The sequence below is a fragment of the Phialemonium atrogriseum genome (genome assembly GCF_030411735.1).
Source record: "Phialemonium atrogriseum strain 8032-3 unplaced genomic scaffold QBC33scaffold_11, whole genome shotgun sequence".
Taxonomy (NCBI): domain Eukaryota; kingdom Fungi; phylum Ascomycota; class Sordariomycetes; order Cephalothecales; family Cephalothecaceae; genus Phialemonium; species Phialemonium atrogriseum.
Window position 1 is genome coordinate 481,725 of NW_026848148.1, and position 24,422 is coordinate 506,146.

The window sequence follows — 24,422 nt, forward strand, 5'->3', positions numbered from 1 at the left end:
CTGCGCGGCCGAAAGGATCTTCTTCAGACGCTCAAAAGGGACACCCAACCGTGCACATCCATGATTGCTCATCGCTGACCGGCCCACAACGGCAGCTCAAGCGCTCAGACTGGTCTGCGATTTTTTCCATGGTCCGCCCAAATTTTACCATCGACGATACATGCGGTCTCCCAGCCAGTGCCCATTGCAAATGTCGACGACGTCAGAGCCCAGCTGCCGAAATGAAGCGATCCTGGAAATGAACTGAGTGGTATGTAGGACGAACCGATTTTCCCAGCGTCGCTTATGGAGAAATGGTGTACAGACTTCCCGCAGTCTTGTCGTCTGATGTCCCGCATGAAGTTGTGATTTGCAAGGCATGAACCTTTCCAAGGCTTCCTCACTCGAGTTCCGGAGCGAAGAGTTACGGTAGACGGGCTCTCAACAAATTCGTAAAATGGTAAACTCGGAAATATCCCAGTATATTCAGATAATTTACTCTCTTTGATTTTCTTATTGAGGTACCTGCCGTGGGGGATGCCTGTGGCCCGTTCCAGAAATCTGAAGCCAAGACTTGTTTCGAGTTGCTCTCTCCCAGCCGTGCTCAGATCCTGGCATTTTTGTTTCTCTGGCCTCGTGCCTGGAACCACGGCAGCGAGGGCAGTATTCCATAATGTTAATACGAACGGTACTATGGTATATAATGCGCTTGTAGCTGTCTATTGAGGCAGCTAGGGCATATCCAGGCGGCGACGACTCTCAAGTCAAACAAACGGAGGCAAACGGGTATGTCTTCCAGAAGGACGGACGGAAGACACTATTTCGGGCGCTGACAGGTGGTAATGCAGCTGGAACGCCCCCTTGGCGATGCTGCAATAAACGGTTTCTCACCTCGCTTCACAGCCCTGGTGGCTGGTCAAGATGTCAGCATGCGCATGCGCTGAAGCCTGCACGCTTGCCAAGCCGTCTAGTGGGCCGATTCCCAAAAGGCCAGCCCCAACCCCAACCCTGGGTGCTCAAGCACAGAGCTTGGAACTAGGAAGCCCGGCATTGATTCCCCAAGGCTCGGGCGGTTGCGAGACCCGAAAATTGACACCGGCCCTGTTACCGGATAATGATTTGACCATGATTTGACCTTGAGCTGGTTTCCTATTGGTTGACATGGACGCGCTCGGGTCACGCTCACCGTCGGGGGGCAAAACGTGGCAGGCTTGTCCCTGCCTATTGTCGCCAGCAAGAAATCCTGGGGATTTTTTATTGCGCTATTCTTTTTCGGTTTTTGTTTTAATAATAATAATTTATTCTCGTTTTCTCCTCGGCCACGTTTTTAATGTTCCCAACAGATGAGGCAGGCCCCATGATTCTTCCCCTGTGACTCCAGCTCAATCTAAATAGGTACCAATTGGCAAACCTTGCTTTTCCCGTCCCATTTAGGAGTGCATGCATGGAGTGCTGCATGAGGCTCTTCGAGCGAACAGGTCAACTGTCGCAAACACCTATCAAATCCGAGGGAGGCTCAACCCAACTGATGGTCCGCAGCAAGACAACCACTTGAGATATGATTGAATTGACGAGGTGATATCGAAGTGCGCTCAGCGACTAGAGTGAGGTATCTGGTACCAATTTGGTTGTATCGTACCTGAAGACACGGTGTTGAAAATCGGAACATTTGCCGATGAAGCTTTACACACATCCTGGGCTAGGTGGATAGGCTAACGGTTTCCTCGGGGCGCGTCGGGTCGGAAAGTGATCCTGTGCGTCATGGGTTCCCCGCAACCGTCGGCCAATTTCCCCAAAAAAATTCTCAACGACGTTGCAGCGAAACGGGCCTTCAACACCGCTTTGAGCGTAGCCGAGGCTCATTGTCAACTTCTCGCCGTGTTTGCATCACACGTATCATCAATGATCGATCCCAGTACCTTGCGGCTCCGCCCTCTCCCTTCTGCTTCCAGGTTTCAATAGCAACAAGCCCCACAACCGGCAACCATCCGCCAGGCTGGTGACGTGTGACGTCCAAGGATGCGCGCACCGTCACGGAACCCTTCGCGTTTACCGAGGCTACACCGAGAGACCGGACAGCTACCTCCAATTGCTTCCGAACAAGACTGTGTCGGCCCATGTGATGGGCGTGGGCTCCTGATTGATACAGTGGCTATTGCGAGAATACGTTGCCGACGGCTGCTGTTGGTAGTTCTAGCAGCTGGCCTGATTTCTTCGGCCTTCGGTTTTGATATCGGCTCTCCCTAGGCGGATGAGCTTTCGTCAATTGGCAGCAAGCGACATATCGCCCATGGATCGTGAAATCAGTCTCCCATTCCCAGGTCATAACGGTCGCAGTACCCCTGTCTTTCGACCGTATATCGTTTCATGTTGCCCCAGTCCCCAGCCCCTCTACCTCGATTTTGTCCTTTTCTCTGTCAAGAGCAGCTCCACGTCATGGTTGAGCAAGGTTCCACATCTTATACCAGGGCCAGAAATGTGGGTAGATGATCATGGGCTGGTACATACAACAGACTTGAGGGCCAATGAGCCTGCTGAGGATCCTGGCCACGAAGAGGTCAAACTTCTATGCAAGCATGTGATGTTCCGCGGAATCTTAAAGATCAATAGCCACCATACCGACAACTGGAAGGACAAACATGCGGACGCTGACTGGTTGGCGAAGGCCATCTGGAGGAGAGTGTCCGACGAGAGGAGTCGGCCAAAATTAGGAACCGCAAAAAGGGGGTCCAACAGGAGGCGGAAAGTCAACTGTGGCAGCCAAATATTGTCGTTGCTCATCAGCTTTCCAGGGGTAGCATTCACATTTAATGAATTCCTAGTGGCATTTAAGCAATTGCCTGTGTTGTTCTTCATCCCTTTTTCTCTCTGGTTACTCAAGGCGGCTACACCATCACCCACGATACAGAAGACGTACACGCAACCGGTCTCCGAGAGGAGCGGCCCCAACCTTGTCACTTATCATCATCCAAGTTCGGCGAGCATACTGGGCTAATAGGCTGCTGGTGTCTGCGCGTTATTGACCAGGCGCCACCGATTGATGACGACTTGGGTCGGGAACGAGAACGAGATGGTAAGGGGCCAAGATGTCAAAGGGTAAGGGGAATCATTGCCAGGATACCGGTTTGTACCACGTCTCCGCGCAGCATGGACCTTGCGGTGGCAGCGGCGGTGATCACCACGGGGGTCTGGAACATTATGGGAAAGGGGGTAACTGTGGAAGATGTCTTGGTGAGCCGTGGCACGAAAAGGGGCATCCATCGATATGACCAAGTATCGTCAAGGTTTCTGCACCTTCCTTTCCACTTCCTGCACTCGGGACCTATTGTACCGGGGCTGTCTCTGTCCGTTCTACTTGGTACAATGGAATCCATTCCCAGCTTCAGATGATCTGAAGAGCACCGAGTATTTTCCCGCCATTTATCGCCCGACGTATTCTGTCCATAATTAAATGAATAAAAGATATATACATAAAAAGAAGTGCAGGGAAATCGGAAGAAAATAAAATTATAGCGCCGCGTACAACGGTCACGGGCTAAACAGGCATCGACGTGGCATGCTCAGAGGCCGGTATTGATGTCGGGCGACGATGATCACGAGCCAAAAAAAAAACCTACCTTGGTGGTGGCCCGGCATTGCGGCCGGGGACACGTACAACGAACACGACCCGTCCAAAATACAGTGAGCGCGCAGTTTTACTGCTCGCGCGACCCATAATTTTCTTTCTTTCTTTCTTTCTTCATGTATATTCGGAACAGGTGTGGGTTGCAGTTGCTCCCACCACCGTCACATGGATCGGCAAAACGGGGCTTGGATTGTTCTCCAGCCCTAAGCCGGGAGGAGAGATGGTTGCTGCTGTTCTACGACTCGCCGGTTTACGTGATCTACGAACGATCGGCTGGCGGGCCGCCTGTTTCAGACGGCACTCGTCGACTCTATATTGGATGGCACGCAATGGACCACCAGCCTGGGGAACTCTTGGTTTATATCTATCTGCCCGACAATAAGGACACCTCGTAGGGTCGCCTATGGGGCGTGTGGGCGGGAAAGGTCATGGCCGAGCAGTCGTGCTGTCGAACATGTTCATGTGCTCTGCAAGTGTCGAATGAAAGTAGAGATATTAGGAGAACACCAGGCCACCGCCAAGCGCTGGGGTCGAGGGGTCCCCGAAATCTGGGGTAAGACTAGTGTAATCCGATGATCTAGACTGCGTCCCTTGATCTATCCGATATTCCGAGAGGTGGAGTGGGGATGGACGTGTTGGTTGTCTCGCCATAGGGCGGTATTGTCTGCGCTGCTGCTTCTCTGTTTCAGAAGGCTTCGCGTGATGTGTTGCCCAATTTACCGGTTGCCTGGCCCAAGACGAAAAAGAAGGTGTGCAGACGAGACCGTTGACCGTTGTTGGGCCCCTTGAGGGTGGCGAGTTGCGTTGGCCAACCCATCACAAGGTCCTGCAACAAGCCGCTGTCAGTGGCCAGAAGGGGTGCGGCTCGAAGCGCTTCGGGAGCCACTAAGGCAAGTCAATCGTGGTGGTGGAGGGGGTGGATTGTTTCAACATTTCTACCTTCCAAACACTCATACACACCCCCATCTACCGTCTGGGTCATCACGTGGGGGGATGTCGTTTTCAGCTCCGAGTGCCGGAATGATACCATGGGAGGCGAAATTGAACGAGCGACGCGTACCATAAGCAAGCAATAGACGGCAGGCAAGACACGAACCGAAAGACAGCGTCTCGCGGCGAACCTCAGCCCCCAAAACCAACGCCGTTGTCGCCCATGCCCGAGTTGGGACATCATGCACGGCACAGCGTAGCAGAGGCTTCCCAATAGAGTCCCCTAGCGGACAGCGATCCACGGTACGGGTCTACCTTCCGATACAGGGTCCGGGGACTAGATCGGGGGTGGGATGGGGTGGGTGGCGCACCTCCTGCCCTCCGGCCGCCCTGGGTCTGACCACCCCCCGCAACGGGAAGGAGCCGAACCAAACAGTCGACACCTCGAAGGGGGGGTTGGAGCGAGCACAGACCGCAACAAGGCAATGCCGTCAGCTCGGGGTCCCTCGCCCGGCCCCCCCCCAAGGAGGACGGGAAGAGGACCACGGGACGAGGTGAGTGGACAGAGGAGTGGCGTTTTGAAATGCACCAAAAAAAGGGCCTTTTCGGTAGTGGCAGTTATTAGTTGGTTGCTCCCTGCGTCGCCGCCGGTTAAAATCGAGAGCCCCCAGGGGGTCTTGTGAGCTCGTCAGCGCTGACGAGGCTGGATTGACAGCCTCCTCTGTGGGTCTCTGGGTTGAAAACAACCGATTTAGCCGGGCTATTTAGCAGGACCGTTGAAGAGAAGAGCCTGCAGAGACGGGCCCGTCAAACCGGTCTCTCGGTACTTGTGGGCTCATCCTCATTACCCGTCCCACTGAACCTCGTCAGTCGTTTCGAGACGAGGAACAGAAGAGATTGCTAGCTGCAAAAAAAGGGAAACATGGACGATCCTGACCGTGGGAGCAGCCGTTTCAAGGATTGGTCTTCCGTTCTAGATGCCAACCCATGATCCCAGAGGATATTGCCTGGCGAGGGATGAATGGGAAACCCGAAGAATGGGCCCAGAAAATAAGTCAGAAAAAGAAGCTCTTTTTTTTAATTAATATTGTTTTAATTCTCGCGATATTCGGATTTCCTGGGGTGCATGTCCATCCCCGGTCAGACCTCCCTTCTGGTCCTTTCCGTCCATGAAACGTCCAAACGTGCTTCTGCTGATAGTCTACATCTTGGCCGTTGGCAGAGGCAGTTTCAATGGGATGCCATCCAGAAGACGTAAATCAGGGGAAGTAGATGACCTCACTCATCAACTGCCGTCTCCCATGCAGGCCCACGTCGGGCCTCAGGACCGACCCCAAGGCCACCGAAAGATGGCATATTGGCTCCCCGCCGAGATGAACTCAGCGGCAAAACCGGTTGGTTGGTACAGCGAGGTATGCTAGACCTCCTGCCCTCATGTCGGGGAGTACCAAGCACGGGTTCGGTCTGCAATGGTGTGGCGGTTGGTTGTTCACCGAGTCTCACCCTCAACTTCCCCCCCAACCCCAGTCCCTCCCTACTCGGGGATTGCCTTCGCGCCATCCCACGACGTCGTGCCACACCACTGCTTACGGGTAGTCTAACCAAACCCGCATATCCGTCTGCAGCGAATACTCAGGGCTGGCCGCAAGCGAGGGACGGACCGTGGCATTAAAGCTGATCAATATATTTGGTCCGTATCTTGGTCGCGACCAGGAGCCAGTGAGACCATAATATTGGGAACCAGCTTACTCTCCCTTTGGTATCATGGAACCAACCGCATTCATCGCGAGATACCCACCAAAAGAGAGACTTTTGTGGATGTACACCGTCCTGGAGTGGTGGACCTCTCATTTCTAAAGCAGACGTGCAGCGGTTGATTAGCTCTGGGAGAGCCAGTCGAGCCTCGCTTTCAAACAACAGCTGTAGATGTGCAGCCGCAAACCGGAAGCCGCAAGCAACGGCCCCAGTAAGATCGCCTCAGGAGCCTAGTACCGTGTCCCCTAACCCGCCCCCTTTCCCCGTGCTATTCTCTTCCTGTGGGGGGGCCCCGATAACGCCGGGGGGCGGAGGAGACTCGCACGCCATCCCCAGTGAAGCAGGTCGAGGCCTCAGGTCCGGAGTTCTCAGGCAGGCACAGGAGGGATTGAGGAATTGAGGACACAGCCCAATGTATTCTCGCCGAATCGGCATTTGTGCAACAAACCATTCCCTCTGTGACCCCGAGGACCGGCTCGAGGGCCAACCAAGACAGCACGGGGCCCAGCGGTCGACGAACCCGTGTAGCCCCAAAGTTCCGCTCCTTGTGTGCTCGTCGCATTTTGGCCTCCCGAAATCGTCCCACCAGAGCAGTCCAAGAGAGCGGGGAGAAAGGAATATCCAGCAGCGGCCGATCTGACTACTGGACAAGCTGGGTGGGCTCTTCATTAAGCTCTGAGACAAGCTATGCGGTCGGTAATAAGGGCAGTGTCTTTGGTCCTCTCAGCCTTCGTCCCGGTGTGTCTTTCGGGGGCCATGTGCTCGTGTCCCCTCCAAGAAAGGCAAATGAGCACCGGGTCTGGGAGAACACAGACTCGCTCCCATGACCTCTCTGATGCTTTCGAAAGCTGAACCGAGCCAATGTGAGGTCCAAAATTAGAATATAATCGCAGGAGACTCGGATGCGATATTTCTAAGCTTTCTCGAGTCAATTGGCGAAACTTCTCAAATAGTTAGCCACACCTGTGTGCAGCGCGGGGGCTGTGCGAGATACGAGGTGAATCTCTCGTGGCGGCAACCAACGGGAAATGATGAATAGGCTCGAGTTAAATTTATCCTGTCCCGTAAGGGCAGCGAACATCGTACCGAAGCAGATACAGGGTGATCACTGAAGGCATGGCCCTGGCAGCCCTATTGGGCTCTGTTGAGGAGCATGTCATGCAGATATTAGGCGCAGGATTGCCTTGCATTTTCAAGGTTGCGTTGACGAAGCAATTGGCAAGCCGGCGTTTGTCATACACGTCATACTACAGAATTGCCCCGCTACTCAGACTTTAGTTGCCTAGGAGTCTTCACGATGATAGTTGGGCAGACGACTGCGATGCCACTCCAAAAATGAAAATGAAAAGGAAAAGGGAAAGATAATAATGCTACTAATTTGATAAATATCAGAATTGCAGAAATGCCACGGACGGCTGGCAATACCTCATAGAAACATTCCAGAAAGCTTTCTTACATACTAAGTACAGCAGGTACCCACTGGACAGGTCTCTATCCTCCCGCTGTACAAACGAGACAATCGATGCAGCTTCACGCGAGCCAGGCCTCGCCCCGCTGTATGTGGCTGTTGTGGTAGGGCGAAGTGGTTAGCGCCTGCTCAATCGCTAAACTCGATGTTGTAGCTCGCTCCGAGTTCGCCTTGCCTCGCCTACGAGGCCGTTGCTGACGGATGACATTCGCTCTGAACCGGAGGATCCCGGAAATCGGCCCGTCCAGCAGAGCACGGGAGACGGGGGCGGGAAAATGTATTACGTTAGATGCTAACGGCAACTTGCTCTGTGGATACCAAACTCGACCACGTGGGATAATCTAGGCAGCCTGTAGATTGCAAGAGGGCGGGGGAGAGAGACCCGACAATTTCCACTTGTTCTTCTGCCACATTTACCGTCCTTCTCGAAAGGCCGAGGGGCTGGTTCTCGATAGTGGTAAATGGTCAGGGTTCCAAAGAGTCTCAAGGCAGCAGCGTTTCCACATTTACCCTCTTGATCTGGTAGATGCAAGTGATCACGGGGCAAGACCGTCTGCCCGCGTCACGCCCCGCCCTCGCCACTGGGCCTCAGGCTCTTGTCACAGCGGGCTGTAATCCGTGGGCGCTGGTGAACAAGAAAAGCCAGGCCAGAAACCTCCCACACCAGGGGCCCCGGGTGACCGCAGCCTGAATTCTGGGCCAAAACCAATGCTTTGCTGTGACCAGTTTGCCACAGTCAGTGAAATGGCCGATCGCATGAGGCCCCGAGTGGGGGGACGTCCAGGATGAGGAATTGCGAGCTGGCCGTGGGGTAGCGCGTCCCACAGATGACGAGCTGCACAGACGACAGGGTCGAAGGGGTCACTTGAGCGTCGGTCATGCAAGCGCTCATGCCGACCAAATCTCATGCTCGCGCTGCCAGGCGTATTGGTTGGCAATCAGGGACTGTCGGGGATCTAGGTAGGTATTTGGCTGCACATGACTTCTGGGGAAAGAGGGAGCGGCAGTTCAAGAGGAGGAATATGCTCATTGCTGCCTCCCGAGCCGAGCCGAGTGTGAGCGGTTGCCCGTGATGCCCGCCCCTCTCTCGAGGTCAATACGGTTGAAGACGTAGAAGGAAGGTGAATAGAGTCCCCGGACAGGCTAGCGATCCCGTCGCCCGAAGCTGGTGATCCCAGGGACCAACACGCGTCACTCTGTGAAAGGGTCCTTCACCGTTCCCGTTGCCTCCATCATCACACCATCAGAGACCCGAGGAGGGACCTGGGAGGGAGCCTGCTGACGACCTCGTCACAGGGGAAGACAGCGCATCGGGCGGCGGGATGGGCTCCTTGAGGATGTCAGCGTCACAATGTGTTCCATGAATAGGAAGACGTCGCGTAGCGAATAGTACAGGCGCCTTTTTTCCTTGGATGAGATGAGATGCTATGCGTTGCCTTGGGAAAGGCAGAGTCCCCCTCGCTGTAAGCGCTGTGACACGCTCTTGGCTGTGTTTGTGGAGGATATTTTGGGGGCGCAGGGGCCATAACAGGCCATAACAGGGCTGAGAACGCATCTCATGATCACATACGCAGCGGCTATTCTCCCTGGATGCGGAAAGGGAAACGGCTATCTCGACGGCACATTGGGTAGGGGTTGAATGCAAGCTCGCTGGTTACAGGCTGGCACTTGACCACTCAGCCACCCCAGCCAGCCTACGGACTGTTTATTTCGCCGGCATTGGATATGCCAAAGATTTTGGGAGAGTCATGTTGAAGCGACTCGGGCAGATGACGACGCAACATTGATGACAACAATTTAACTCGAGGAATAATCGATCAATTACAAATGATTTAAGTTGTCATAGTATACTATTGCGAGCCTGCGTTACCTTCCATATCATGGTCCGAAACTTGGGACAGGGTGAACATATTAGACCGTCCCGTCTGGGAAGGCTCTGTCTGCCCATTAGTGGAAAATCCGGGGTCGAGCGGACGGATCCGTAATAAAGTTCAAATTCAGGAACGGTAGCGTCGATATGAATCAGTGAATGGTCATCATTTCTCAGGGTTACCCATGCCTCGAGAACTCCAAAAGACCCTTCCCCAGAAAGTAACCCAAGCCAGCGAGTTTATCCGCTTCAACGGGTGTGTATTGTATTTTGGTTTGTTTTTCTCCGTACTGGAAGTACTGATGTACACTACTTTCGTAGAAGTCCAGTAACCCAGCAATGATAAAGAAAGAAGAGGTCGCCCAACCATCTCCTATTCTTCTTTTTTTGCTTGGCAAAGTCCTCCCCGGCTCCGGTCGGTAACGGAGATGGAAGGTAACTCCCGGCAACGACCCTCTGGCCTCGAACCCGAACGAGCCCGAAGGACAAGGCGCAGGTTACACCAGGCCAGGGTCTCCCTGACACATTTGGAAGGGGTGGCCCTGAAGTTTTAAGGAACACTACCACTAGAAATCGCACTAGCGACCGCCGAGTCGTCGGCACGTGTGGGTATGCGGGGAATGGGAAGCCCATTGTACCGCGGGGAATCGGGCTATCTCTCGGCTATGGCGAAGAAGGTGGCCTCATCTTCGACCTAGGTGAGGAACCAGGTGAAACTTCGGGCCCCGTCGGGTAGCAACAATGGCGGGTCCGGTCATCTGCCGCCGAGGCGAAAACATCGACCGAGTGCCAAGCGTTACCGAACCGATCGCCGCGCTGCTTTCAGTTCTTACTGAGAACTGACTGACCAATGTACTGTGGTACATACAACGTGACTTCATTCTCAGCTTACGCCAATGCGCCAACTTCGGAAGCTCAGTCGGCAATTCAGGCGCGTGTCGTCCTGGGACTCCGTACGGACCACATCGTAGAACGTTATCTTAGGTTGCGCAAACGAAGCGGGCCTTCTGCTGACTGAAAAAAAAAAGGAGAGGGGAGGTTGGGGAGTTGGGACTACCCAGATCTACCCCAGTTCTTACTACCACGTGTGAGCCTGGGTGCAGGTTTCCTGTTTGACAGGTTCCAGGGTTCACAGCCTGAGCATTTGAAGAAGGCCCGAAGGCGAAGCTAGTCCATAATCTCCAGTGGTAAAGGTCCGTTTGACAATCCGCAGGGACAGCCCGCCAAGACTAAACTTTGGCTAGGGCAGTGTCCCCTAGGGCATCGCGGTGAGGTTCCCCGGGACCATGGGGCGTGTTTTAGTGCATTGTGGTAATTGACAACCTGCCATTCCTGGGATCGTTGTCGGTGGGGATTCAAGCTGGACGGATCGAAGGAACGGTCCACGCCTGCCTTTTCTGGTCTCGCTTTGGGCTTCGGCGTCACCGTGGGATCCCCCCTGTAGCCCAGGCCCTGGGGAAAATTACAAGGGCAAGGAGCTGCTTGGAACGATTCAAGCTTGAAGTAGCCCCCTGAGAAAGGCCCAATGCCCTTGGCGGTACCCGGCTGGCCTCCAGCCCTCAAAGTTTCTCGTGCTGGTGATTCACAGAACCCCGGTCACGTCGCCAATCAAACGGACTCGACCTGGTTTCTGAACGAGCTACGTCGCGTATCGTATCTTGGGACTTCCCGATTCCCCGGGTCGTCGTTCAAAGGTGCCCAATCTTCAAAGAGACGGCTTCCAAGAACTCGGGGAGAGGAGATTCAAGCCGCCACCAAAATTGGATGCGAACGGGATAGATACTGAACCCCAGCCTCCAATGGCCTGGATTCTTGACGGAAACGGTCAATGCCCCTCGATTTCGACATCTCATTGTCTCTCGTCCCCGGATCTGAGCGGTCGTTGTTGTCATTGATTAGATTACTTCCGTGCTCCGTACTGGGGCCTGCCATCCTCCACTGATCTTCATTTTGTGAATATTATTCTACTGTTTGTTAGTCAGTTGTTGGATTGTGCTCCTCCACCACATCCCCCTTTATTTGATAGGTAGGAAGAGGCTCTGTGATGTGATGTTTCAGAAAAACGCAGTGTGGGAGACATCTTCCGAAGACTACAAGGGACCAAATGTGTGCTTCTTCCATTTCCACGAGCGTTCTTTCCAACAGGATCTTGAGGCTTTGTGGCTGTTGTCACGCGTCCTTCTTATCTCAGCCACATTTACGGTTTACACCAGATCACTTGCAAACAAACATTGCTTTTTATGAGGGCGAGGCGGGTTCCGGGGAAACATTGCGTACGTAGGGATGGATGTGTGACGGGTCTGATGGGCCATGGCATGTCTCAAGCCAACAACCTTAATCCCCCTGGCAAGTGTTTGCCCATTCCAGTTCTGTGTGAGATGACGACACCCTTACGAGAATCGGAATTCAGATAACTGAGTACATGCGTGAACCCAACAGAATCAACAAATCCAACCACATATGGGCACTCATTTTCGCATGGTGGGAATGATATGCTTGATATTTGTGACCTGCTTGCACCTGCATTTCCAACACGAGCACTTGCAGTCCTGCAGCCGTGGGTGATAATCGTTACCTGGAGGAGTGCATTGGATCTACGCAAGTATATGAATAGGTACCTACCTAGGTAGGTATGCGCAGTTGTGAAGAGTTCGGGTACCTGCAGCAATTCCGGGCTGTGAGCTACCAAGCATCATGCAAACAGATGGAGTATTAATTACCGGTCCAAAAGTATCTTTTGCTTTTTGTCTCTTGTTCCCCGTGTGTCACCAACTGGCACCCCCACCTTTGCCATTCCTAATTTTCCACTTCCAGCAGCGTGACCAAACTTCCCCAAACCAGGAGACCCCCCACACCTCAAGCGAGGGAGAGCAGGCCGCGGGGAAGCTTCCGGCCAGTCTCATAAATGACAGAACAAGGGTGTGAGGTCGCCCGTGCAAATTGTGAGATCCTTGGGAACCCAGATCAGCATCAGAGCGCAGGGGGGGTTTTCCGGGACACTGGCAATGTGGCATTGACATATTGCTTTTCTCTTCCCATGCCTGCCTGGGAATTGATAGGCATTTGGCAACCCGCTTGTTGCGCCCCGAACTCTGAAATCCAACCACGATGCTACTGAGGAGGACCGGCCCGCGAACTATGCTCGCCCTAACCTCCATCCCATGCTCACCACAGCCAAGGGACTGACTGCTCTTCGTAATCGCCCCCTGGACGGTCGTCATCTGGCTAGTCGGTCGGCACCCCACGCCCGTGGAGGATATGACTTGTTTTATTGGGGGTTGAGGCATCAAGAGGGTAACTAAGATGGTATCTACGACTGGTATCTGCGACTGGTAGAGCTCGTGGTTAAGCTTCGTACCCAGGAGACGTGTGCGTGCGTCCATGCATGCATGCACATGATATTCTCGTGGGACACGGGATTATGGTGTGCGTGGGGGGAGGAGATAGGGGGAGTGCCCATGGGGTGTGCATCGGGTGTCACCTGACCGGCTACCTACTGAGACCAAAGAGCAGCAAAGCTCGATTCCACTTGCGCAACGCAACCTCTTGGGTTGGGGAGCGACAATCCTTCCTCTGTTCAGTGTTCGCTTTTGTTGCGTTCCTTCCAACCTCGACCTCCACGGGGAAATGCCGCGGAGGAGGCACCCATCTAGTGGGGTCCCTGGCACCCTGGTATTAAGCTCTATTATAGCGTCTCCAAGGCTATGGTCGCGGAAAAGCCGTAGGAGCGAGCGCACCAATCAAAAGGCCATGAAGCCCCAAGTGCGCGAGACACTTGTGGACCTGGTTGCGCCTGGAGAGGATATCACTCACAACAACCCTTGCCCATAGCAAACCCCATTCCGCGGTATGATGCCTTTGCGACCTGTCAACTTGACCAGCGGAAAAGCAAAACAACCCTGCCCGAGGTTGCCCATCAATCATTTCCGGAGTCCTGTCCGCCGGCTACGTCGCTCGGCAGGTGAGCGCCCGTGAGAAATCCGTTGTGTCTGCCTGTGTTGATTACGAGCAGTCTTTGCAAGATTCTCACAGCGGAGAGAAGGCCGGAATGCAGCAACATCTCGGAATGAAATACCGACATGAGGTGATGCGTCTTCAGCCAACTCCCGACATACATATCTTGTACCCGACATTTACTCCGACAACCTGTTAGCCCCTCAAGCTTTCCACCCTTCGACGATCCTACCAGATGCTTGGGAGTTCCACGCAGTAGTCTGCTTTGGACCCATGTTCCCGGAACCGAACGTCAGGAAGGCCAATTTCCTTCCGGGGTCCCGGTGCAGTGGTTAGCACTACACTACGCTGTTCGCCTTGCATGGGTTCCTGCTATCTGACCATCTTACGATGATACAGTAGGGGACTGTAGTGTACACATGCGGATGTACAGTATCTAATACCAGACCCGCTATCCTTTGCTGAATTCAGCGATTTACTACGCATACGTACCAGAGGGAAATGGTGATGGCGGCCTCTGTTGGTGGACCCAGAGATCCGGCCAATCCCGCAATTCCGCGGTGGGAAGCTAGGGAGCATCTCCCTTAGCTCGCTCCGGGGAAGATGAACAGCACTGAGTCGTGGTTTGACTCGTCATTTGTGGTGATCCTCGGGCCAACGAAGATTGGCTAGCAATTACAACGCTCTTCCTTCGGATGAGGGAGTAGGGGGAAGAAGCGAAAAGAACAAATAAACGATAATACCTGTTTGCAAAAAAGCAAGGTTAAGCCTCCAACGTTTCGAGCTGGCGATGCCGCGGCAATTCCGCCCCAATCCCAATCACAGTCATTCCTCTCGATGCAAGTGGTGAATTTGATGTTTGCTCAGCTCGTCCGGATGCTCCATCCAACAAACATATCGCATGTGACTGGGAGAAACAAATCGCCACAGGCCAAAGGTGAAGAGCTTTCTCTCTCTCTTTGGTTGGCACTGTCACGTGGGGCACAGCACTGGAGGAGCTGTGGCCCACAGTCACAATCCACAGGCAGTGCCGATAAAGGGGAACTTCAGGCCGTCGGTACCTATCGACCACCTGGCCTTGCCCACAGCATAATCTACCAATTGACGACATGGCATTTGTGACGGAGGCTGCGCAGCGAGCAAGCCACGGGACGGGGGAGAAATGAGAGGTGATGATCATGGCTCGTAATCAATAATCGCCATCAATTCGCTGCATCTGACGGAGGCGATGAAGCACCAGCGGTACGCTCGTGATCGCAGGATAATTGATTTCGAGTTGCGAGCGGATGGGTGATCCGCCATGAAACAAGGCCGCTTCAGGTAGCCACGGGGGCAACAAATTTGCACGGGGAGAAGGGAAGGGCTTGCCTCCCACCTGTCCAGCGTCTGGGACCAGCTGACGCTCGCTGTACGTGTAAATTCCTCGGCGCCGGGGGGCACTACCCGAGTCAGAAAGGTACCGTTTGCAATATTTACTTTGTAGGGAATTAACGTCTCGGTAACTGCACGGGGTCACTTGACCCGTTCGGATGATGGCCAAGGACGGCAAAGTGGCCAACAATAGCGCATCATTCCCTTTCAGGTAGTGCTTAAACTTTTCAGGCAATGCCACTTCGCCGTTTTCAGGCTTTGAGACGGTCGACCCCATCATGTGACTGAAATGCTCCCGAGAATATGAGCGAGCCCCACGGCCCAGCCCATTTCCCAAAGAGTACTAGTGAATACGGATTAGACTAGTCCTATAAAGGCAGCACATAACCTCTTGGGCGAGCAGCTCCAACGAGTGAGCTCAAAAGGGACCGCCAATCGACACCAGTTGCATAACCGGGGCCGTATTTCTCAAGGGATTTATTGCTCCTCAGCCGAGCTGTGTCCCGAACGTCCATTACCTGTATTTGCGCGCGATTCGTTGCCGGATTCACATTCTTCGCATCTACCAACGTGGTTGTGGAGAGCGAAATCGGTCCAGGCTTTCTTTGCGCCGCCTCGCCGGCAAGTCGGTACGTACTTCGGGACAACAGGCGGTACTTCTTCCAACCCCTGGTATCCCTGACACGCCTGCCCTCATCAGAGACCCTTCCGCCACCCTCCATCACAGGCAGCCCCGGTCCAGAAGGAAAGGTACAGAGGTACTTCATCAGGTACGTACCGCCCCACCGTCACTTGTACTTTGTACCGGACCAGGGTGCCGCAATGTTGTGAGGAATTGATTTTACCTCACCGCGCTTTCAAGCCCATCCCACGCTCCCGTCCCCCCGTCCTGAATTACATACATGTAATCCACCTCCCCACCACCACACACATCCTCCCTTCCTCCCTTCCTACAAACCACAACAACAACTCGCCGTCCCTCGGATTGCCAGCACGAACCCGCTGCTCCTTGACGAACGCCCATTTTTACGAGGCATCTGAACTGATCGGTATTAATCCATTCAGCTCCCTCGCCAACTCCCCCACATCTGAGTATCGCTGTGAAGCCCAGCGCCCACACCCTTGATCATCGTCACCAGCAGCCACAAAAACTCGTCCACGCCCCGCCAACCCACAAAATCAAACGACACGAAACAGTCGAGCGCAAGGCCAATCTTTTCGTTTCCCACACTGGAAGCGAACGGCGTCGATATTCGCGATTTGTGTCGCGAATCCTTTTCCCGATCACCACGACCTCTCATCTCACATCTGCTCATCCTGAGCAAACATAGCAGCACCATGCCTGCCAGTTTAAGAACACCAGTCTTGCAGGTCGATGCAAACGTCATCCACCAGGTCGACACGAGCAATGCAGACAATCTGTTCAGCATGTGGACAGGTAAGTCTCTTTTGGCACCGGCTTGTCAACCATTTTCTAACCAAACATAAACAGTCTTTGCGAGGTGTGCAGACTCAGTCCACCAAGGTCGCCGTTTAGAAAATCTCAGCTGGCGCCTGTGGACAAGAGAAACCTTTTGCTGCGAGGGGGGTGACCAGACCGAGGCCACCACGACTACCCTACCTAAGGAGATCACACAGCATCGCGGATCTTCAACAGTGGACGAAATTCCCCAGCTTTCCGGCAGCGTCGACTCTGTGGCAGACGAGGAGGCAGTGGAGTTCACCTCGGAATCAGCACCCATGGAGATCCTGCGACCCAGGATAAGAAGACAGGACTCGTGCGCTAGCAGCCGAAGCCGTGGCAAGGAACGTCACATTACCTCGGATGACCTGGAGAAGATGGTCGTCTCTATTGTCCAGGCCAAGCAGCCGCTCAGCGCTCCTCTGCCCGAACTTTCCCCGTCTATCACTCTTGCGGCTCTGGAGAAGATCCCTTCTTCACCCTCACAACTCGAGCGGTCGGGCTCGACCACCACTGAGTCGCCTTGCAAGAGCTCCAACACGCCCTCCGTGGAGTCATTGCAGCAGGCCCCTTTATCCGACATGGCCTCTTCCCAGACACACACCACCGTTGTCCGTGGATTCTCACCCTCTCAAATTCCCCTCACCTGTATCACCTCGCAGCCTGCCAAGTCTACCTCGCCAAGCGCCATCCCCGAACCGCAAGACCGCCCGGCACCCAAGCTTGTTCAGCCTAAGAAGCAGCAAGCTATGTTCGCTCTGGGCGGCTCCTCGGGCGAGGATTCGTACAGCGAGCCAGGGCATAGCCTGGAGACGCGAAAGCAACCCGCCCCCCCGGCGAAGGTCTTCCGTGTTGGATTGTCGTCAGGAGAGGAGAGCTCTCTGAAGAGTGCCCTCCACTCGTCAGACCCAAACTCGCCACCCACCGCGCAGAAGACGGCATCGTTCAGCAACCAGGTCATGACCAGAACATTCGCAACCTCGGCCATTGACGACGAGCAATCCGAGACGGACTATGTGGATGAGAGCGCGATTGACGATGACGATGACTCTTCGGATTGGGAGGACTCGATTGAGGATAGTGGGAAGTCGAGTATGGACGAGAAGGTTACATTCCAGCGAGACAACTCGAAGGCCAACTTGCCATCGCGCCGATCTCTCATCACCCTGATGCTGGCCCAGAACGACCGCTCGCAGAAGCTTGGGAACGTGGCGTCTCAATCGACCTCGGCTATTTCACGTACCCGGCCCTCACGCCACGCACATACCCTGGTCGCCTCGCCAAGTGATTCGGACGAATCTCCTCTGGAGATGAAGAGAGCTTCCCGCCCGCCTCCAATGAGAGCTATCAACGAGATTCCTAGATCAGCTGCTCAGCCTATCGTGACAGCCAACCACGGCATCCACTACCAGGCCGCCCTTTCCCCGCGGACTACCCGGCGCAACATGCTTGCCACCGAACTGACCGAGTCGCTTCGCCGCCATCTCCTATGGGAACGATCCCAGAAGACCTCGACCGTCAACGCAGTCCTCAAGCGCCGGCACACCTCCCACGACGTGGCTAATCTGAAGCAATACCCTGACGCCCCGTGCATCAAGAAGGAAGAGGACGACGTCAACGCGGGCAGCTGGGACGAGTACCTGAACAAGGAGGCCTTCACCGGCTACCACTCGCAGGGCTGGTAATAGTGCCCTGAGATCACCCATTGGAACGACGAATAATCCCACGGCGTCAATTGTGCATATACCCAATCATCATTACACCAAACCCCCCCCCCCCGAGATACCCAGTGGGCGGCGGCCTACTCCGAGTGCCGTCAGGCAGATTTACTGCCGTGTATACTCAACACCGAGCATTATCGAGCGCGATCAGCCCAAAACGTGCATTGCTGGCCGGCGTTTTTTATTCCATATTTCCACGCATGTGGTCGGCGACATTGCCATCATCGGCTTCGACCCTAATTCAGGGGCTACAGGCCGGACAGCCTTGTGGTCCACGGCCGGGAATGACCGGCCATGGTCGACCGATGGTCACAATGGTTTCCTCTGTCCACATGGCATTGCGTTTTGATTTCACTTGCACATAGCGGCGTTTTCTCTCATCACCAAGATACCATGTTTTGCTTTTCATCATGACTGGCACGGTGTTCTTCAGCACCGATGCCTCTTTACATCCATGTTTTCAACCAGTTTTGCCCGAGGGCGGAAGCGTTTCCCGTCACACAGGGGCAAGTCAAACGAAGGGCAGTGGGGTGTATTCTATGCAGGGAGGCGGGTGGGCAACTGCCGCGCTCCCGCCGACATAAAAGGGCGGAGGGTGACGTCGACCGAGGCCCAGGGACATACATGTTTTGGCAGTGTGGAGCTGGAAAGGGGCGAAGATACAGACAAGGTGCATATGCGATACTGTAGGCGCGAGCCTGACAGACGCCGCCGAGGGATTACGAAACCACGAACTTACCTACCCCCCTATGACTCTTACGAGGTACCAAAAAAAAAAAATTAGAAAAGGACCAAAATAGCTGCGGAAAAACATGAATGAAAAAGCCCTTGAAATCACCAAAATCTTCCTGCTTGTTTTTCTGTCCTTGTGACTCCTAACATGGGGACTAAAATCCATCTCCGCTTTACCTCGGAGCGTCATGACCGCTTGCCTCCCTCCTGTTTGACATCACACTCCGATGATTGGTAAGGCCGTAAAAAAACCCAACCCATCTCGATATCAACCCTAGGGCTGAATGGGCCGAATTGCCCTGTCCTTCTCCAAAACGTTGCTAAGGCTGTATGTCCCTGTACGACGTAAGAGACACGTGAAGGGTGTGATTTTTTTGTGGAAGCTACTAAACTCGGCCAAGCCAGAGAGGCCAGGAATAAGTGGACATCCATCCATCCATTGTCAGGTAAACGGCCATCTTCCGTTGTCGTCGTCGTCGTCGTCGCCGTCGTGAACCCATCTGAACATCGGAATTGATACCTCCCACCCCGCCACCCTGTTGCCGACCGAGCTTATTGCGTACCTAAGTAGGTTAAATTACCATACCCAGGGAAGCAAGAATTTGGGGCACATGTTGAGAATCCGAGAGCTTAAGGTGCATCGGGACTTTGGAAATAGATTGAGGCACTCGCCCGCCTATGCTACCCATATTAACGGATCGCCGTACCTTTTTCCTGCCCTTTTTTTGCTATTTAATATTTATTGCCTTTTTAGAAATTTCCGGCATCCCAGGGACTTCTGGCCGAATCCCTGGAACCGCCCACTTCTTATTTTGCATCTATTGAATTTTGGTTCCGTAGGCTTTCTTTTTGGCCGCCTTTTGCCGGAAGGATGGCGGAGGATGCCCCGCGGGCTTGTTTTCCTAGCGTTGGTTATAACACTAGATATTTTAGGGCCACGTCCGCAAACCACTTTCTGGTCACCTTCCTCTCTTTGGCTTTTCCCAGACAGGAAGGCCCGGTCTGACGGCGTGGCTTAAACCCCCCGGAGCCTGCAAACCGAACTCGGTTGACTGGCCCGACAAGGCCGAGATAGTAAGTACAGAGCCGGGCGGTGACAGCTTCGTGGGAAGAACTTTCTTTTGGTGGGGGAGTGCGAGGGGTTTTGGGGGTTTCACCACCGCTCCCCAGGGTTAGGCGACTGGACCGGCTCCACGAGGTCGGGTTTCCCAAAGATGGTTGTGGGGGGGGGGGGCGCGCGGGTTGAGCTACACTGCGTAGGGCTTGCGATTTTAAAGGCAGGAAGGTTATCCGAGGGGCTTTCATGTCGTCCCAACCTCAACCGATTAATCTGCATCGTGACTAACCGACTGACGTGATGCGCACGAGGCTAGTAGATATCTCCAATGCTCTACGCGTGCCGTCTACCTAAGCACACTAGTTGTAGGTACAGTCATGCGCGACATATCGGCAGAACATCGCCCATTTGGGCTTCGAGAGTCACCGACTTTGCCCGAAAGCGCCGACTTGTCGAAATCGGCATTGAAGTTGGCTCGGGCCCTAGAGAAGGTGCTAAGCCACCTGTGCCGCTGCAGAGCGTGATCGAATGCCCGACTTCCTCAGCCGGGCGATCGCTATTCTTTCTGGGCTCGATTTTCCTCAACTTGTGAGTGGCCGCGAGCAAGAGCCGAAAAGGGTCCAGCCCACATAGCAGGGGCGGCAATCTTCAGGGTCTCTTGATGGCACCGAAGGCATCGATCTAGCCCTTCCGTGGCCCACAAGACTACAAGGCAGGAATCACCATTCTATTGTAATGTTCCCAGGGTGCGAAGAAAGAGCGAAGATAAAGGGAGGTTGAAGAAGAGCCGTAATCAGAGTGTCAACGAAGCAGCTCCGTAAGCGGCCCCGATAATGTGCTGTGCGTCGCGGCAAAGGCGTCAACAAGGATACATGTCATGTCAGAGGGCCGGGACCTTTCGGATGACGTCCCAGGCGCAGTGGTACTTGAACGCATCGAGCGCATGAATATTGAAGCGAGTCGGTTTGTCACCACCTTGCGCAGCGGGAACCTTTCGGACGGCAGATGCGCCAGCCGTGTTAATGGGCGGGGGACTAGGTAGAGGGGGTTTGTCATGGAAGCCCAACCGCCATGACTGACCTGTCTGGGAGATGAGTCCTGGGGAGTGACTCAGATGCGGACTTGGGTCTTTTTCCAGGTTTCAAGTGCCCATTGGAAGCCAGCCACAGAGGAATGGTTGCAGATGTGCATCTGATCTCCTGTGCAGTAACGTGTGTTGAGTTGACGAGTGGGGTGGTGAAGTGGGGTCGCGAAGTGGGGTTGCGAAGTACCTATGTAGGTTGTGAGGTGGGGTTGTGAGAGTCTTCAGCGTTTTGAAGTGGGGGGCAAGAAAACAAACGAAAATAATAAGGACAAGATAAAAAATAAACTAAAATGCAGGAAGTGACAGAAAAAATGTAATTGAAATTGAAATAAAGCTGCAAACAAGTAAAATAACCAAAAGCATTTCCAAGCGCCGAATCCAGTGCCTCAGACCGTTTTGGTTCATGCGCCTTGGTTGGACCTCGGACGCTGAGAGATGACAACAGCCCCGCGATGGCGGGGTTGAACTTCATGACCTGGCCGCCTGGCCGACAAACCTTCAAAGCCTTACCACCCACACCTCACAGCTGGCCCTGCTTGCCCGTCCCGTGTGTGCCCCTCGCTGGCCTGCCCTTGCCTGCAGGCCAGCTTACGAATCATGGCAGCCCAAATGCCACTCACCGACTTTTGCGGCCTGCAAGATGCTCGGCAGCTGACTGAGTTGGCCCGAAGAGCTTGTTAGCAAGACGCTCAACGACATGCTGGCCTTGCGCGCCCTCGCTCGCTTTACGTGTGGCGCGGGGCGCTACTGTGAGTCTGTGACCATAAAAAAACAACGCGCAAGCATTTTCACGTGGGGCGGGATCTAGGGCAATGGGTGGTGAGTTTGTCATGGCGTTAGTTTGTGTTCTTTCTTTTGTCCCAGCTTCATTCCCGCTCGCAGAGCAGATCAAACCGTCCCAATATATTATACCCAGTAAAGAATAAACCACCCTACACCTTATACCAATCACTCTTCCAGCAAGTAAGAACACAAAAAGAAAAAAGAAAAGAAAAAGAATGGATACATCCGGATTCGAACCGGAGACCTTTCCCATGCGAAGGGAAAATCATACCCCTAGACCATGCACCCGATACGATATCTGTGGAACGGTTATTCCTCCCCTTGTGCTCGCCAAATGCCTCTGTTTGGGGTCTCTCTGACTTGATTCGCCGCTCGCCACTTCATAAATAAGTAACTAATTGGGCCAGGATACATTAGAAAGAAAGACCTAACCGTTTCCGGGAATCTAGGATACGGTGGAAGCCTGGGGGTGGGTGTTGTCAAACCCAACGATAGCCCTATGGAGACGGGGCCATGAATGACGTCGTGGAAATGGTGCCCCATCCCAGTCTTGACCTTGGGAAAACCAAGGAGTCGGGGATGCGATGTTGCAGCTACTTTGGTCGGTATCCCCCCTTTGTCCGACCTGTAGCCGATACATGGATGATTATCGACATTCTTGACATGTGCAGGGCTGGGGTGTAGGTGAAATATCGTTGGGGAGATCGTTGTTCGCTGTTGTCATCAGGAAAGATGGCCCTTGATTGGCCCGTTTTCGCGTTTTCATTCTGCGGTCCAAAGTATTAACTAAAATACCTGCTTTTCCACTCTGCCAACCAGAATTCTGGGGTTTATTGTTTGTTGGGCCTTCTTCCATGGTCAATGAATCGTGTGTGTATTCCCGGTTTTGAGGTGAGCCTATACACCTTACCAGGTGAGCACCATACAAGGTACCTCCTGTACTTACCCGGTAGCTCGATGGATGATGTAATTGCTGGCTGGCCTAGGCTCGGCAAGGGGATCAGACCCGGCCGGCATTACTGGATTTGGGATGGTTTATATTTCGGGACCGGCCCCGGTTTTCGAATAGTTCTAGAAGCCGTAGTCCTTCCGAGGTAAAGCCATGAACCCACATTCTCGACCTCGAAGTCCAAGGAATAGTCTTCAGCATGGAATATGTGGAGCATGGCGATCTAGTCGTGCTAGTCTACTACTACAATGCACGTATTGGTACCTTACAGACGTAGTCTGTCGCCGTGCAAATCTCAGCAGCCAAGGGCCCGGACCCTTCCTGACTTGACAGTTGACATCAACAGCTACGCCCTAGCACACGCGTCGACCACCGGCGAGGCTCCTAGCGCGACGGCAAGGCCTGTGGTCTGTCTCGACACGAGGACCTCGCCGGCCCGGCGGCTTTCCAAATCGAGTCTCGCCGCGGCGCCGGTGGCGTCTCGGATGGGGTCCGGCTCCATCTCGGCAGTGCCCGGCCGCCACCGACATAAGGCCATTCTAAACCCGGCTCGCGTTTTCGGTAGGAGGGATGGATAAATGTTCAGCCAAGGGGGGCTGTCCCCAGCGCTAAAGTGGGTATTTCGATAGCCGCCCCTGGAGAGGCTTCGGTCGCCTCATCGGGGCATTATGGTGGCGGGAGTGAGTCGCGTTCGAGTATTTTCCCCAGAGTTTTTAAAAAATACTCCTCTTAAACACGAAAAATTGCGGTGTATGTGATCGATAAAATATCAAGATTTATTCGTAAACTCTCCCCTGACTCACGAAGTGCATACCTTGGTGGCCAACATATTTCTCCGTGTTAGCGTTCTCTCACCGTGATTCTATTTCGAGCCTGAGCCTGTCTGTCAGAGGAGGCGGCTATGCTGAAGGCCGCGTAACTTCTGAAGCTTTTGACCTGGGGGCTTCTTGCCAAGCGGATAGGCTATGGCTGGGAGCGCTGCCCAACTTCCGAGAGGCCGCCCGGCACACCGTGTTTACACTCGCCGGCCTGGACGTCACCTAAGGTTTGCCAGTATCCATACCATTGAGCATGCTGTTGGGGCGAGCTGCACCATGAACTGCTAAAATATGACAGGGTTCAAACCCACCCTAAACTTCCTCACGTGTTGTCTGCGTGCTCGTTCCCCCTCTTGGGAGGAAGCTTATTTCCTACAAGGGGTGGCTATACCCTTGGATCCGGACCCCTGGGTTGAACTTCCCTTCCCGACCTTGCAGCTCTAGCTCTTCGTACCCACGAGGGATGTTGGCCGGGACTGGACGTTCCAAAACCTCCGCCCCCTGAATATTATAAGGTCAGTTGGTTAGTCTACGAGGCCTCTGTAAATACCACCCAAGCTTGCATGACTCCGTAACCTAGATCTCGAAGATTCCCCATAGAGGAGCAGGGTACCGAGCTTCCCAACGGAGAACGACGACCTGCAGGGAACATCGTCACAGGTAGTTGTGCAACGCTCTTGCCTCGTGACCGCAGGCGGCTGCTTGAGGACAGTTTGGCATATTGACTATTATTACACCGTGGAGCTTCCGGCCTGGGGACCTTCTAGTATATCATACATGGGATTACACAGAGTTAGTAACTGCAACAAACAAACAAACGGCAGACCTCTCTTTCCAGAGTATTAGGTCGCTCAAAAATAAGTG

General features: G+C 53.9%; 4 protein-coding genes and 1 non-coding gene across 5 annotated transcripts; 3 read left to right on the top strand and 2 right to left on the bottom strand.

The window, feature by feature from the left end:
* Positions 1-1,951: 1,951 nt before the first annotated feature.
* QBC33DRAFT_58102 (uncharacterized protein) lies at positions 1,952-3,021 on the top strand. Its single transcript, XM_060431238.1, has one exon. It carries the CDS (start codon positions 2,231-2,233, stop codon positions 2,972-2,974), a length of 744 nt encoding a protein of 247 aa, XP_060283976.1. The 5' UTR covers positions 1,952-2,230; the 3' UTR covers positions 2,975-3,021.
* Positions 3,022-12,325: 9,304 nt separating this feature from the next.
* QBC33DRAFT_58323 (uncharacterized protein) lies at positions 12,326-13,243 on the bottom strand. Its single transcript, XM_060431374.1, has one exon. It carries the CDS (start codon positions 13,008-13,010, stop codon positions 12,393-12,395), a length of 618 nt encoding a protein of 205 aa, XP_060283977.1. The 5' UTR covers positions 13,011-13,243; the 3' UTR covers positions 12,326-12,392.
* Positions 13,244-16,184: 2,941 nt separating this feature from the next.
* Positions 16,185-18,344, top strand: QBC33DRAFT_58315 (uncharacterized protein). Its single transcript, XM_060431369.1, has 2 exons — positions 16,185-16,390; positions 16,445-18,344. Exons 1-2 carry the CDS (start codon positions 16,291-16,293, stop codon positions 18,097-18,099), a joined length of 1,755 nt encoding a protein of 584 aa, XP_060283978.1. The 5' UTR covers positions 16,185-16,290; the 3' UTR covers positions 18,100-18,344.
* Positions 18,345-19,284: 940 nt separating this feature from the next.
* QBC33DRAFT_58317 (uncharacterized protein) lies at positions 19,285-20,069 on the top strand. Its single transcript, XM_060431370.1, has one exon. It carries the CDS (start codon positions 19,479-19,481, stop codon positions 19,884-19,886), a length of 408 nt encoding a protein of 135 aa, XP_060283979.1. The 5' UTR covers positions 19,285-19,478; the 3' UTR covers positions 19,887-20,069.
* A 1,938-nt stretch (positions 20,070-22,007) lies between these two features.
* On the bottom strand, positions 22,008-22,079 carry QBC33DRAFT_t42. Its single transcript has one exon. It is a non-coding gene; the product is annotated as a tRNA-Ala (tRNA).
* Positions 22,080-24,422: the final 2,343 nt, after the last annotated feature.